Raw genomic sequence first — 12,473 nt, forward strand, 5'->3', positions numbered from 1 at the left:
TAGATTGATGTATCATTTTAGTTAAGTTTTAGTTCAATATATAGGACAGATTTTCTTATGTGAAAAAGGTTTCCAGTACTACTTTCTCTCCACAAAATATTCAGAAGCAACTTAAACATTAATAGGCCCTTTTACTTTCCTATAAAAATCAATTCCCCAGTCAGATACATGTCATTTTAAAGAAAAGTGTGTGTGTGTGTGTGTGTGTGTGTGTGTAAATATGTAGTGTGCATATATAATTTTCCCCAACTTTATCTGATCTCCTGTACAGTTGAGCTTTGTCTTAACCTTTACCTTTATAATTTTTAGCTCTGAAGTTGGAAAATAAAATTTGAGATATATCATTAAACTGTTTAAGAAATCTCTTTTGAGGTAATTGCTGGCCACTGGCACTGACACTTTTCATCAAAATTATTTTCACAATGATGAAAGCAAGCAGAATTATTTGTTTCTATTAAGTATTATATATAGCTTACTCTTGTTATATTAAAATACAGATTCATGAACTTTAAAACTTAAGTTGTATTCACAGAATAAACTTTTCACAATGGCTCCTGGTTTTTTGTTTGTTTTAAAGATGTTTTCAGTGTTTTCTCAAATTGTTTAGGAATTAAGACATTTAGTTCCATTTATAATGTATTAACAATTTATCAGACTACAGAAAAGCCTTTAAAATGCCATGTCCCAAGTAAACCTCAAAGTCCCCACCTGTAAAGTGGATGTGGTTTACTACTCACAGGTAAAGAACATGCATTATTAAATAACTTCAGCTCATTGTAAGAAGCCTACAGTCTGAATTAGTATTATAAGTAATAGCTTGATGTTATCATGTTGTCTTTGAAAAGTATTGACCTGATCTAGACTGTCGTCAGGTCTCCATCTCACAATGTCTTGTATGAGGTTCTTTCTTTCTGTTTTGCAGATTACTTAGTATTTTCAGAGATTTGAAGAATTGTTAATAAGAAATTCGATGATTTAAATCGGAAGTATTTTTTACCCGTGAAAATTCCGTAACTCTGAGTTCTAGGATCCAGCCCATTAAAGTATTTTTTGTATGTTAATAATGTATACATAAAAATTTTGACACTGTGTTTATTCTCCCCTTTTAAATAATCTTGACTTGTCAGCAGGCTATGTGGTCTATCATTTGTAATTTAGCTAGAATTACTCAGTATCTCACTAATTTAAAAATAGTGGTCATTCAGATTATATATATTCTTTTTTTTTTTTTTTTTAAAGATTTTATTTATTTGACAGAGAGAGAGAGAGCACAAGTAGGCAGAACAGCAGGGAGAGGGAGAGGAAGAAGCAGGCTCTCCACTGAGCAGGGAGCCCGACGTGGGGCTCGATCCCAGGACCCTGGGATCATGACCTGAGCCGAAGGCAGCCGCTTAACCAACTGAGCCACCCAGGCACCCCTGGATTATATATATTCTTAATGAGTAGAATTTTTTAAATAATTTCATCAACAGAATTTTCAGGTGATGTAGGCTGCTGTATGATCAATAGCTTTCTCAAACTAAAGACTTAAAAATTGAAGAATTCTTTCAGCCTGACTTCACCTTGTGGATCCAACACTGAATAGTATTTCTAATGCTTAGAATTTTTTATAATATCATAGCCTGATATAAATGTGATTTTTTTTCATTAATTTCACTGGTACACATTAGTATTAGTATATCTTTATATTTTAATCAGTAATATGTACTTTTCTTCAAAGTAGTAAAAAAATTATTTCTAATAAGTATATTTAAGATAGTTGGCAGCTTCCTAAAATTGGAGGATTTATCTTAGGTAAGAGAAAGCTGACATTTTTGAGAATTTGAGAAAATATTCCTGCAGTGTATGTTTCTCTGTGTAATTCGATCAGTGATTACATGAATGCTTTTGTAATAATTTCATTTGATTATCTGAATCCAGTACATGTATTTCAGTTCTGCTTACAGTGACCTCTTGAGAATATGTTGCCTAATTTGATTAATAGAAAAATAACTTTAACAGTTGTTTTTAAAAAGTATCTAAAACATTTTATAGCCTTTTAAATCATAAAACTGTAATGTTTTGTTCCTAAAACAAATGAAAAAAACTTGTGTTTATTAATTCATCAGCCATTAATTACATACCTGCTAGGGGCATGGCACTATATTCTAGGCAGTATGTAGTGGTTTACAAAACAGACCTACTATTTTTGTCCCTACTGGTTATAAAGAGGTGTGCATGTGTGACGTGTGTGTACATATAACAAATGTGTAAAAGAGATGGTACCAACAAAGGGAACAAAGAGATACCAGAATATATTGTAAGATTTACATATTTTAAGAAGAATAAAAATACATAGAAGACCAAAACAATGATGTAAGAAAAAGGAAGACAAAATTTGACTTTAATTTCTGAATCTCTGATATATGAGTTTTTAAATTATATTAAAATATTTATTATGCTCCCTAGGTTTAAACTGATCTTTTTCTTTTAATATGTAGGGGGAAAATATGTGCACTGATGAAGTTACTCCAGTTTAAATTCTAATAATACTGTGTAGTTCACCAATGTACAATGACAAGGACAGGATAACTGAACAAAATTTAATTTATGTAACTTAGTGGGGCCTGTGATTTGTTAGTTACAAATAGACTTTTTACCCTGCAACTACACATACTTTGGAACTAAATTGCCAATTTTAATTTCTAAAGAGTGATATAACAAGAAGATATTTTCTTCACTCATTTTGATATGCTTCTTAAGCCAGGCAATAAATTGCTTTTAAAATTTAGGGGTAGGAAGGGAGAGAGCGGTGCCTACACAGTGCATAAGGGGGACGATGGTGATTCTGGAGTTTGCTAGTTTTAATGAAAAGCAAATGACCTACGTGCCTTAGTTACTCTGTCCTATAAAGTGAACCTTTTTAAATTAAAGTCATTACAGTGTCTCTTCTTTAAGAACATTTGTCACTGAACTGAATTTTTTCAACATTTCTGCGTCAGGGGTGTAATGAAGTAAATTTATTTGGATCTTGCACTAAAACTATTAAAAATAACGTGTTAACACTAGAAGGTCACGGGCTTTGGTGCTCCATAGGTCTGAATCCTAATCCTAGCTCTGCCGCTTAAGGTATGATTTGGGCAGGTTACTTGTAAACGTCATTTCTTCAGGTGCAAGATGAAGATAATGATACATACAGAAAGATATAATCAGAAAGATTAAAATTAGCTGTATCTCTAGTTTTGGCACAGACTAGATTTTCAGTTAATGTAATATCCTTACATTTTAAATACTTGGTTTTATATCTCAAAATTGAATCATTATGACCTAGGTTTTCATTTTAATTTAATAATGGGAATATCCATTTTTAGAATCAATTTGAAACAAGATAGGTATGGTAAGGTATGTTAACCCATAGTGCTAATAATTACTTGTTGGCTTTCTTTAATACATAGTATAAATTAAGGTTCATAATGTTTTAAATGGAATTGATTTAGTTTGTGCTATTATTGAATTCAAATTGTAGAATTAGTAATTTTAGAACCTCTTGCTGTTTGGATTTGCAAAGTTATGTTTTTTGTTTTTTTAATATACAAAATTATCTTCTGCATCTCTCTTGATCTTAGGAAGTGTCATGAAGAAATTCACTTCACCATTCTCAAATTTTAAAACTCTCATGAAGTTAATGTATTTTGAAAGTTTAATTAAAATGAGCTAAATAGTTTGCGTTCAGATGTGCTTAGGGAAAACCACTATCTAGTTTTGAGTGGCATTTACATCTTTTCAGTATTTGGGTTTGAAGTGGGAAGTCGGGAGATGTGTGAGTTGTAAGGTTAGAATAACTTGATGTGTTTGCTTTAAAAAAAAAAAGTAGGTGTAATAATTACAAATTGGAAAATTATTTTTTTCGAGGAAAAAGTGAATTTTTTTACGTCATTGAAGGTTGGCTTTATTTTAAATATCCTGCAATTTGCAGTGCTTTTTATTGACGATATAGTAATAGCTGCTCAAACTTCTACTTTTGAGCAAAAAAAATGCAGTTTCAGTGTTATAAAATAGATGTTCATGAGTAGTCTCTGACTTTTACACAAAGGCTGTATTTTTGCACTTATCAGAAATTGCAGCACATTACTTTTCTTCAAGCTGTATTTTAGAGGGAAAAAAAGAGTTGGTACATCTGTGTCTGTGTTCATTCTCATACATGTAGGTATTTTGTTCACCTAGTAAAATATATTTTGACAAAAATCTGAGATCAGAGGGAGAGGAAATCATCTAAATTCTTAAATTTGGTTTTATAGGAATTTCATCTGGAATATGACAAATTAGAAGAACGGCCTCACCTGCCATCCACCTTCAACTACAACCCTGCTCAGCAAGCCTTCTAAAAAAAGACTTCCCTTTTCTTGGGGTATGGCTGTCTCAGCACAATACTCAACATAACTGCAGAACTGATGTGGCTCAGGCACCCTGGTTTTAATTCCTTGAGGATCTGGCAATTGGCTTATGCAAAGGGTCACCATTTGAGGTCCTGCCTTACTAATTATGTGCTGCCCAACAACTAAATTTGTAATTTGTTTTTCTCTAGTTCGAGCAGGGTCTGTATTTTTTTTCATTTATTTTCTTTTTTTGCCAGCAGACAGACTTGAGTCTGTAAAGACAAGCAAGTACACTGACAGAAGTTTACCATTTAGTTTCTAAAATGTAAAAAAGAAAACCCACAAAAGACTCAACAGAATTAGACCACAAAATTTGCATTGTTCATTGTAGCACTATTGGTAATAAAATAACAAATGTTTGTGCATTTTTATGTGAAGATCCTTCTCGTATTTCATTTGGAAAGATGAGCAAGGTCTGCTTCCTTCATTTTACTTCCCCTTCTGTTTTTGAAAGGCAGTTTCGCCAAGCTTAATGCAAGAATATCTGACTGTTTAGAAGAAAGATATTGCCACAATCTCTGGATGGTTTCCAGGGTTGTGTTATTACTGAGCTTCATCTTTCCAGAATGAGCAAAACACTGTCCAGTCTTTGTTACGATTTTGTAATAAATGTGTACATTTTTTTTAAATTTTTGGACATCACATGAATAAAGGTATGTATGTACGAATGTGTATATATTATATATATGACATCTATTTTGGAAAATGTTTGCCCTGCTGTACCTCATTTTTAGGAGGTGTGCATGGATGCAATATATGAAAATGGGACATTCTGGAACTGCTGGTCAGGGGACTTTGTCGCCCTGTGCACTAAAGGGCCAGATTTTCAGCAGCCAAGGACATCCATACCCAAGTGAATGTGATGGGACTTAAAGAAGTGAACTGAGACAATTCACTCTGGCTGTTTGAACAGCAGCGTTTCATAGGAAGAGAAAAAAAGATCAATCTTGTATTTTCTGACCACATAAAGGCTTCTTCTCTTTGTAATAAAGTAGAAAAGCTCTCCTCACTGCAGTGTTGACTTTGATTTGAAATTGTGAAATTATTTCTTCAACATGAAAAGTAGACCCCCCCGAAACCCTCAAGGTTTACAAATGGTGTGACTAATCAATTTAAAATGTAGTCTTTTTTTTCAGCTTTTGACAAGTAATTTGATGGAACCATACACCATTTTACTTGTAGGTTAAAAATGCAGATGCATTTTTAGTTATTAACTAAGTCAAAACAGAAACTATTTTTTAAAGTAATTATGGCTGCATTAGAAATAAAACTTCCTGAACACTCATGGGACCCAATCAAGATACTTTTGTGAGAAATTCATGAGACATTTCTTGATAGACCTTTGAGATTTATCTTTAAGAAGTAATACGTAAATTAAGGTAAGCCAAAAGCAGGGGTGAGGTAGACTTTACCTTCAGTTTGCTGGCCTGGATATTTCACATTTACAAGTTGATGGATTTTTTTCCATCTAAAGGCGCAAATACTGTATTTAAAAATGTTGAAGACTCAAGCTACAAACACTAGAGATAGAGAGTAAAAAAGGCAGTGAGTTTCGATTTTCTAAATTTTCATTTTTAACCTATTTTTCTATGAAGAGTGAAAGTTTGTTGACATTTACCAAATCATGTTTAAAAATGAAACATTTACGACATTGCTGTGTTTGTGTATCAGGAATATGAAATGACTTAAGATTTACCTTTTTCTATGTATTTTGAGATATGGAGAAACTGACATAAAAATATCAGGATTTTTTAACCTTTCAGATTTAAACCAAAGCATCTCCTCTGCAGGAAAGATGGCACTTATATAATTGTAGTTTTAACTGTTGTGCACAAAACCGTCTCACATATTTGACATAAACCAGAATCAAATCCTAGATTTCTTTAAAAAAAAAAAATTACATTTTTTCACAATTGACTTTGTAAAGCATAACTTTTCCTACGTAACCATGAGAAACAGTTAAAAAGAAAGAAAAGGGAAGGCGATCTTTATTTTTATGAGTACAAACGTAACAGTATAAAGTGTCACCATGATCATGATTGGTACTTTTGTGAATGACTCAGAAAAGCAAGATAGCTCACATCAAGTGGTTTGTTGTCTTGACTCTTGTTTGTTTTAATGGCCATTTAGAAAATTTTAAGTGCACACTTTTCCAGTTTCTAAGTTCTTTTTACCCTGAATCATCAAAATGAGAAAACTCTTGCATGTAAACCAATTTTTTATAACTTGTTATCCGAAATTACCATGCTCTTGACTTCAGATCCAAGTTTAAAAAGTCTATTTGAAATCTTTAAAGTACTATATTAAACTCTTTAATATAACACACTGTTATATTCTTTGGTTTTATAACTTGTGGTTATACATGTACAGAAGTTGACCTGAACTAATATTTCACGTTTTCTTTCTTAGGTTTAATTCTGTTAAATTTTCCCTATATAACTAGTGACATAGATGTGTACATTGTTAAATAACTTTGTGATTATACTATAATTGGCTCTAGGGGTAAAAAGCTATTTAGTTGCAAAAGAAAGTCCTTTCACCTTTTTAGTTTCAAATATATATTCTATGCTTCTTGTGGTGATACTATAATTTATATGATAAAACTCCATTTTCAGGGATTTTTTTTTCACTGCACAAAGTTTTCCTTAGATAAAAAATTTTTAAGAACTGAAAAGTTTATTTGAATTCTTACAGTATAATATAAAGCCAACCACTTAACTGGTCTTTTCCTTTTTGCCACTGAACTTGGTACACCATAGGTGCTTGATAAATACATGTTGATTGAATGGTATAAATTGATATTTCAATTTGAAAATAAAATGTACAAATTAAAGCATTGGGCTTTGAAATAATTTACAATTTTTTGCTGTAATTTCATTTTCAAAATTCTTTTTTAAAGCATTTTCAATTAACTTTTGAAACTTTCAGATTTTTCCCGCTCTACCCTTTCTAGTTGATTCTTCCTCTGAATCCTTCATTCAAAAACAGATCTTCCATTCTGTTACACCCAGTGCTTTTAAAATATGGGGCATCTGAGCATCCCTGCAAGGAGGGGCACATTTATTTAACTTAGATTTGCTTACTAGCATCAGTTTTGCAGAAAGTTACTAAAAACCTAAATGTGCACGTGCATTAAAGGGATGTCCATCTTTAATGTTCTCTTAACCATAGTTTGTGTAGTTAAGAAAAAACAACAACCTAGGAATACCTACTAATTGGTTCCATTAAGACAGTCTGTGGATAATAAGCCAGACTTATCTCTGTGCCTTTTTAAAAGCTAGGTCCTAACAGCATGTCAGAAAGCTCTTTCCTTGCCAGTAGCATTGCCAGTGAATTAGATCATATCATAAATACATGACAGATCTAGGAGATGAAGCAAATAAACAGTGCACATCAAAATCGGGATCTAAATCTAACCCAATTTTGTGTGTTGAGTTGCCTCAAATAGGATACACTGAGTCAAGATAATTACTTTCCCACTTTGGTTGCTAAAAGAATAAAGGATGGTGGAATGTAACATGTCTTAAGAGAGTGGTTCATATGTAGATCAGTGTAAATTGTAACTGTTGCCAAAAATACTGATGTGATTTTCAGCTATATTGAAAGTATAGTGCTCAGAACAAGGTGGGAAGTCGCTGTATTTTAGGAACTGCTGTGACTGGGGAAGGCAGAAGGAGAAAAGGATGTGGCATGCCTTCTAGCTGCCAAGCAATATACTAAGTGTTTTACATGCATTATTGTATGCTGTCTTTAGCATAGCGTCATAAGGTAGGTTTTAGTATCCCCATTTTACATTACATTTTAAATATACAAAAAAAAAAAAAAAAAAAACCCAGGAAGTAGGAAACTTTAGCATTAGAGAATAAACTCTAGAAACATGGTATCTGTCTTCAGGTATCAAATTCAAGAGTTGTCATTCATTTGCGGGTCTGAAGAACAGAACTAGGACCAAAAAGAGAAAAAGATTTCAGTGCAGTATTAAAACTGAGGTAATTCAGATTTTGGAATGAGTTGGTTTGTAAGGCATTAGATTCAACCTCAGAACATAACTAAGGAGAAACTGGGCAGTGTTCTGTGTACAAGGTAAGGAGTTGAACTGGATGACCGTGAATGTTTCTGTTCATGGAAAAAGTGTTAAAGTGGGGTAATTACTGTATTTTAGCAAACCTAGTTGTGAACCATTAGGTACAACCTAATTGTACCACTAAGGAAGAAAAGAGCTCGATTAAACTATGATGAACCATGAATTACAAAAATGCATACCAATTTCAAAGATGTCATGCATGGAAGGAATGTGCATCTTAGAGTTGATATTGTAGACCTTGGAGAAGAGACAGTGGACAACTAAGGGGAGACATGACAAGCTGTCTTCAAATATAGGAAGGACTTAAATGAAGAGGGCAAGTCTCAAACCAGCAGGTGCAAGTTGGATGAGACATATTGTGGTTCTGTATATCCAGGTGCAGTCCCACTGTACTGTTAAATGAAGTAAGGATTCCATCAAAAATGTTCAAGCAGAAACTGGATGACTATCAAGGGGCTATTGAGAGGACTGCCTTTTCGAGTAAAAAGTTGGATTTGATAACTTCTAGGCCTCTTTTCAGCTTTTTAAGATGTTGATACCCTTTTTTGGTCTGAAGTTGAGGAATATGATGTCCTCAGGGCTGAAAGTTATAAATGCTCAGTATAAATGCTAAATACTTAAAACATTGACCCTTCTAAAATGTACTCTTCTGTGAGTCATGGATAAGGTGTTTACTTATAATTACTGCTATATCTTTGGAGAGATTTAAATAATCAAAAAAGAATTACAAAAGGCAACTTTATTCAACCTTTTTTTAACTTTAGGAGTAAGAATATGAAACTTACTAAGAAAGCACAACAAATAGTAAATCATGTGTGTATATTCACCAGATTTATTTATGTATTCTAGTGCTACATTAAAAGGAGGGAAGAGACCGTTTCTGATAAGTTTCAAGGTAAATGTTTAGCCTGAAATTACACATTGCATTAGTGTTCAGTCTCGTTTTCTGCTACAGTAGTGATCACAAAAATTAAGCAGTAATCTGATTTCTTCTGTAGAAAGAAAACGGATAATTTAATTTGATGTATAAAAATCTCTGTTTGGGTTGAGATAGCTGTGGAGAGCTCACCAGAGGCAAAGTTAACCCTCTAGTTAGGTAATTCTCAAACTTAATGTGCATAAGAATCACCTGAGAAGCATGTTAAAATGTCAATTTCAGGCCTCATATTTAGATTTTATGACTCAAATGAGACCAGGAATACATTGTTCTCTAGTAAATACGGGTCATTTCTGAAGTTAGTGAACTACAATTTACACTTAAACTATACTTTGCCTACTGTGCAAGTACTAACTAGAATAAAATCTTAAAGTTCCGGTGAAGTCCAACTAAGCTAATATGAGGATAATGTATTCCTATGTATCGGGGGCATTCATTTACTTTTTCCTGTATCATCCAATGTTCTAGTGCAGAAACCACATTATTACAGTAGTACTTATTAGAGCAGAATACAAGGAGAGCTAAATCCATTCCTGAGTATAAAAAAGCAAGGATTTTTTTTTTTTTTTTTTCCTTTTAAACCTTTGCTATTTCCAGGGGACATTTTGCCAGACATTAGGTTTCTGCTTCAGTTTGCACAAAAACTGCTAAGGGCAACTATATGCATTATCAATTCTATGTCCATCAACTGAAAGTTTTTCTTTAGTCCAGTCATCCTGTTGTATAAATACTATGACCTGACAAAAATTTAATGATCTATTTCTTTATCGTAAGAATTCAGTATTCAGTTTAAAAAGCTGATCATTTCCAGATGTTTGCCATACAGTTTTCCCTCAATCACTTAAACGACTTCTTGAAAATGTCATAAAATTCACAGTAAGTCTTCTTTGTTGTAATAATTTCCTATCTCTGTTGAAAACCCAAATTGCACGTCTCATAGCTTATGCTCACCAACTGACACATGCCAAAATAGTTTAGCTAATACGATTACTTTAAAAAAAATTTTTTTTATTTTTAAGTAATCTTTATGTTTAATGAAGGGTTTGAACTCACGAACCCAAGATCAGGAGTCACATGCTATATGGACTGAGCTATCCAGGCATCCCTAAGACTACTTCTATGTAGCAAAACTAGTTTTTCATTCATCATATGATTTATCTTTGTTTTCATTTCCAAGGCCTGATAGGCATCTACCACACTATAAATATGTTTTGACATTTTCTTAGGGAAGGTGAAATAAAACTGGCCCTATTTATGCCAAAAGTGGTAGTTCCTTCAAACAACAGTAGAGAATACCAGGTAAAGAAAACAGAATTTTTCACTCTTAATTTTCATAAGCATGTCCTGATGAAAAGTAGTATTCCAGGAATTTGCATTTGTATTTGCCTAAGTAATATTTTGACTACATAATTTTTAAAACCTTGAAGAAGATGTTTTTCTTCCAAGCCAACCAATTCTCCAGTATATACTGAAAGTAATTTGTTATAACACATGAGGTTCCTTTAAACATTTTGGAAGAAATGTACAAATTTCAAGGGTGGTATGATGTCAACAAATAGCTGATTCTGCTTGATTCTTCTTAGGATCAGCCCTACTGATACTCATTTATAATGGAAAAAAAAAATATTTTAAAGAGTAAATGCTGATTATCCTTCAAAAATATACAGCTCAATGAGAAGAAATTACATGTGGGAATGCCATAAATAGTTTCATCTTTTGTATAAAAATAAAGATTTGGGGCAGCCAGAATGTTTGAAAGCTACCTTTAAATCTGTTACATACTGAACATTTATTTTAAGATGTAGTTTTAATTATCATATGTAGCAGTTGCATGAAAACTGGGCTGTCTTTTTTAAAAATTTTATTTTTAAGTAATCTCTACACCAATGTGGGGCTCAAACTCACAACCCCAAGATCAAGAGTTACATGCTGTACTAACTAAGCCAGCCAGGCACCCCAAAACTGGGCTGTCTTAAAAGAAAATGTGAGCTGTTAAATATTTTCCCTCTTAATATCCTTCAAATATAAAACAAGTTGAATGAAAATATACCTGTTTTTAAAATGCAAGTCATATGTTACTACTCTGCTCAAAAAGTCATTTCCAGATTTCCTTTTTTAATCTAAAGTTCCATGTATTTTTTTCATTTCATTCTAAATGATTTAATATTTGAATATTAAACTAGTTGACTTGCACATCACTGTTTGGAATCCAAATTCTGTCTCCTTGAGCCAAAATCATTTTCCCAGCTTCTCTCTGCATTGGCAATGACATCGTTAATTAATGAACAACAAAATCCATCATCCTAGAAGTGTATGTACGTTGGATAGCATGGAAAAGAAAGGTGTAGACTCTTGTTTCAGAGAATATTAAAACTGGGTATCCTTAGCAACTTTGAATTATTACTTTTTTTTTTAGCATTTTGGGATAAGAATATGATCTTAGTTTTCTAAACCATTATCAAAAGGGAATACTGAAGAAACAAGATTAGTCTAGAAGGAATAGGAGAGTATTCTTCCCACATCTGAAGTAGAATCACTTGTTTTTTTTTGTTTTTTTAAGTACGCTCTACATCCAACGTGGGGCCTGAATTCAGGACCCTGAGATAAGGAGTCATAGGCTCTGTCGACTGAGCCAGCTAGGTGCCCCTGAAGTGGAATTTTTTGTAAAGCAGGTTATCCTACATAAACACCAGAGGGCAAATTAAAAACCTTTACATGGACATTATGGCAAGGTAGATTTCAATTCACAAGAAAGTACTACTTCATAATTTTTTTAAAGATCCAAAGATCAAATGTCCAGTCTTAGGAGTTAATGAATTTTTCATCACTGGAAATGTCCAAGCGAAGGCAAGAAAACTATTAGAAATATTGTGCAATTTCCTCCATTAAGAGGAGGATAGGCTCTTCTACCCTAGAACTATTGTTTTAACATCCAGTTGTTCCCCGTGTTTACTTCTACTTTGAATCTAGCTTGAATTTCTAACAAGCTTATCTGAAACCTAAATATTACACTTAGTCTTTCTCTTCCACATAAAAC

General features: G+C 32.9%; 1 protein-coding gene across 10 annotated transcripts in view; it reads left to right on the forward strand.

Moving 5' to 3' along the window:
* CNOT2 (CCR4-NOT transcription complex subunit 2) overlaps positions 1-5,424 on the forward strand; it is a 118,679-nt gene extending 113,255 nt beyond the window's left edge. For all 10 annotated transcript variants that reach the window (XM_036119299.2, XM_036119297.2, XM_078076282.1 and 7 more), the window contains one exon: positions 4,278-5,424. In XM_036119299.2, the coding sequence (XP_035975192.1) occupies positions 4,278-4,364 (87 nt within the window). In that variant the 3' untranslated portion in view covers positions 4,365-5,424. The remainder of the gene's footprint in view (positions 1-4,277) is intronic.
* The last annotated feature ends 7,049 nt before the right edge of the window (positions 5,425-12,473 follow it).

The sequence above is a fragment of the Halichoerus grypus genome, chromosome 6 (assembly GCF_964656455.1).
Source record: "Halichoerus grypus chromosome 6, mHalGry1.hap1.1, whole genome shotgun sequence".
Lineage (NCBI taxonomy): Eukaryota > Metazoa > Chordata > Mammalia > Carnivora > Phocidae > Halichoerus > Halichoerus grypus.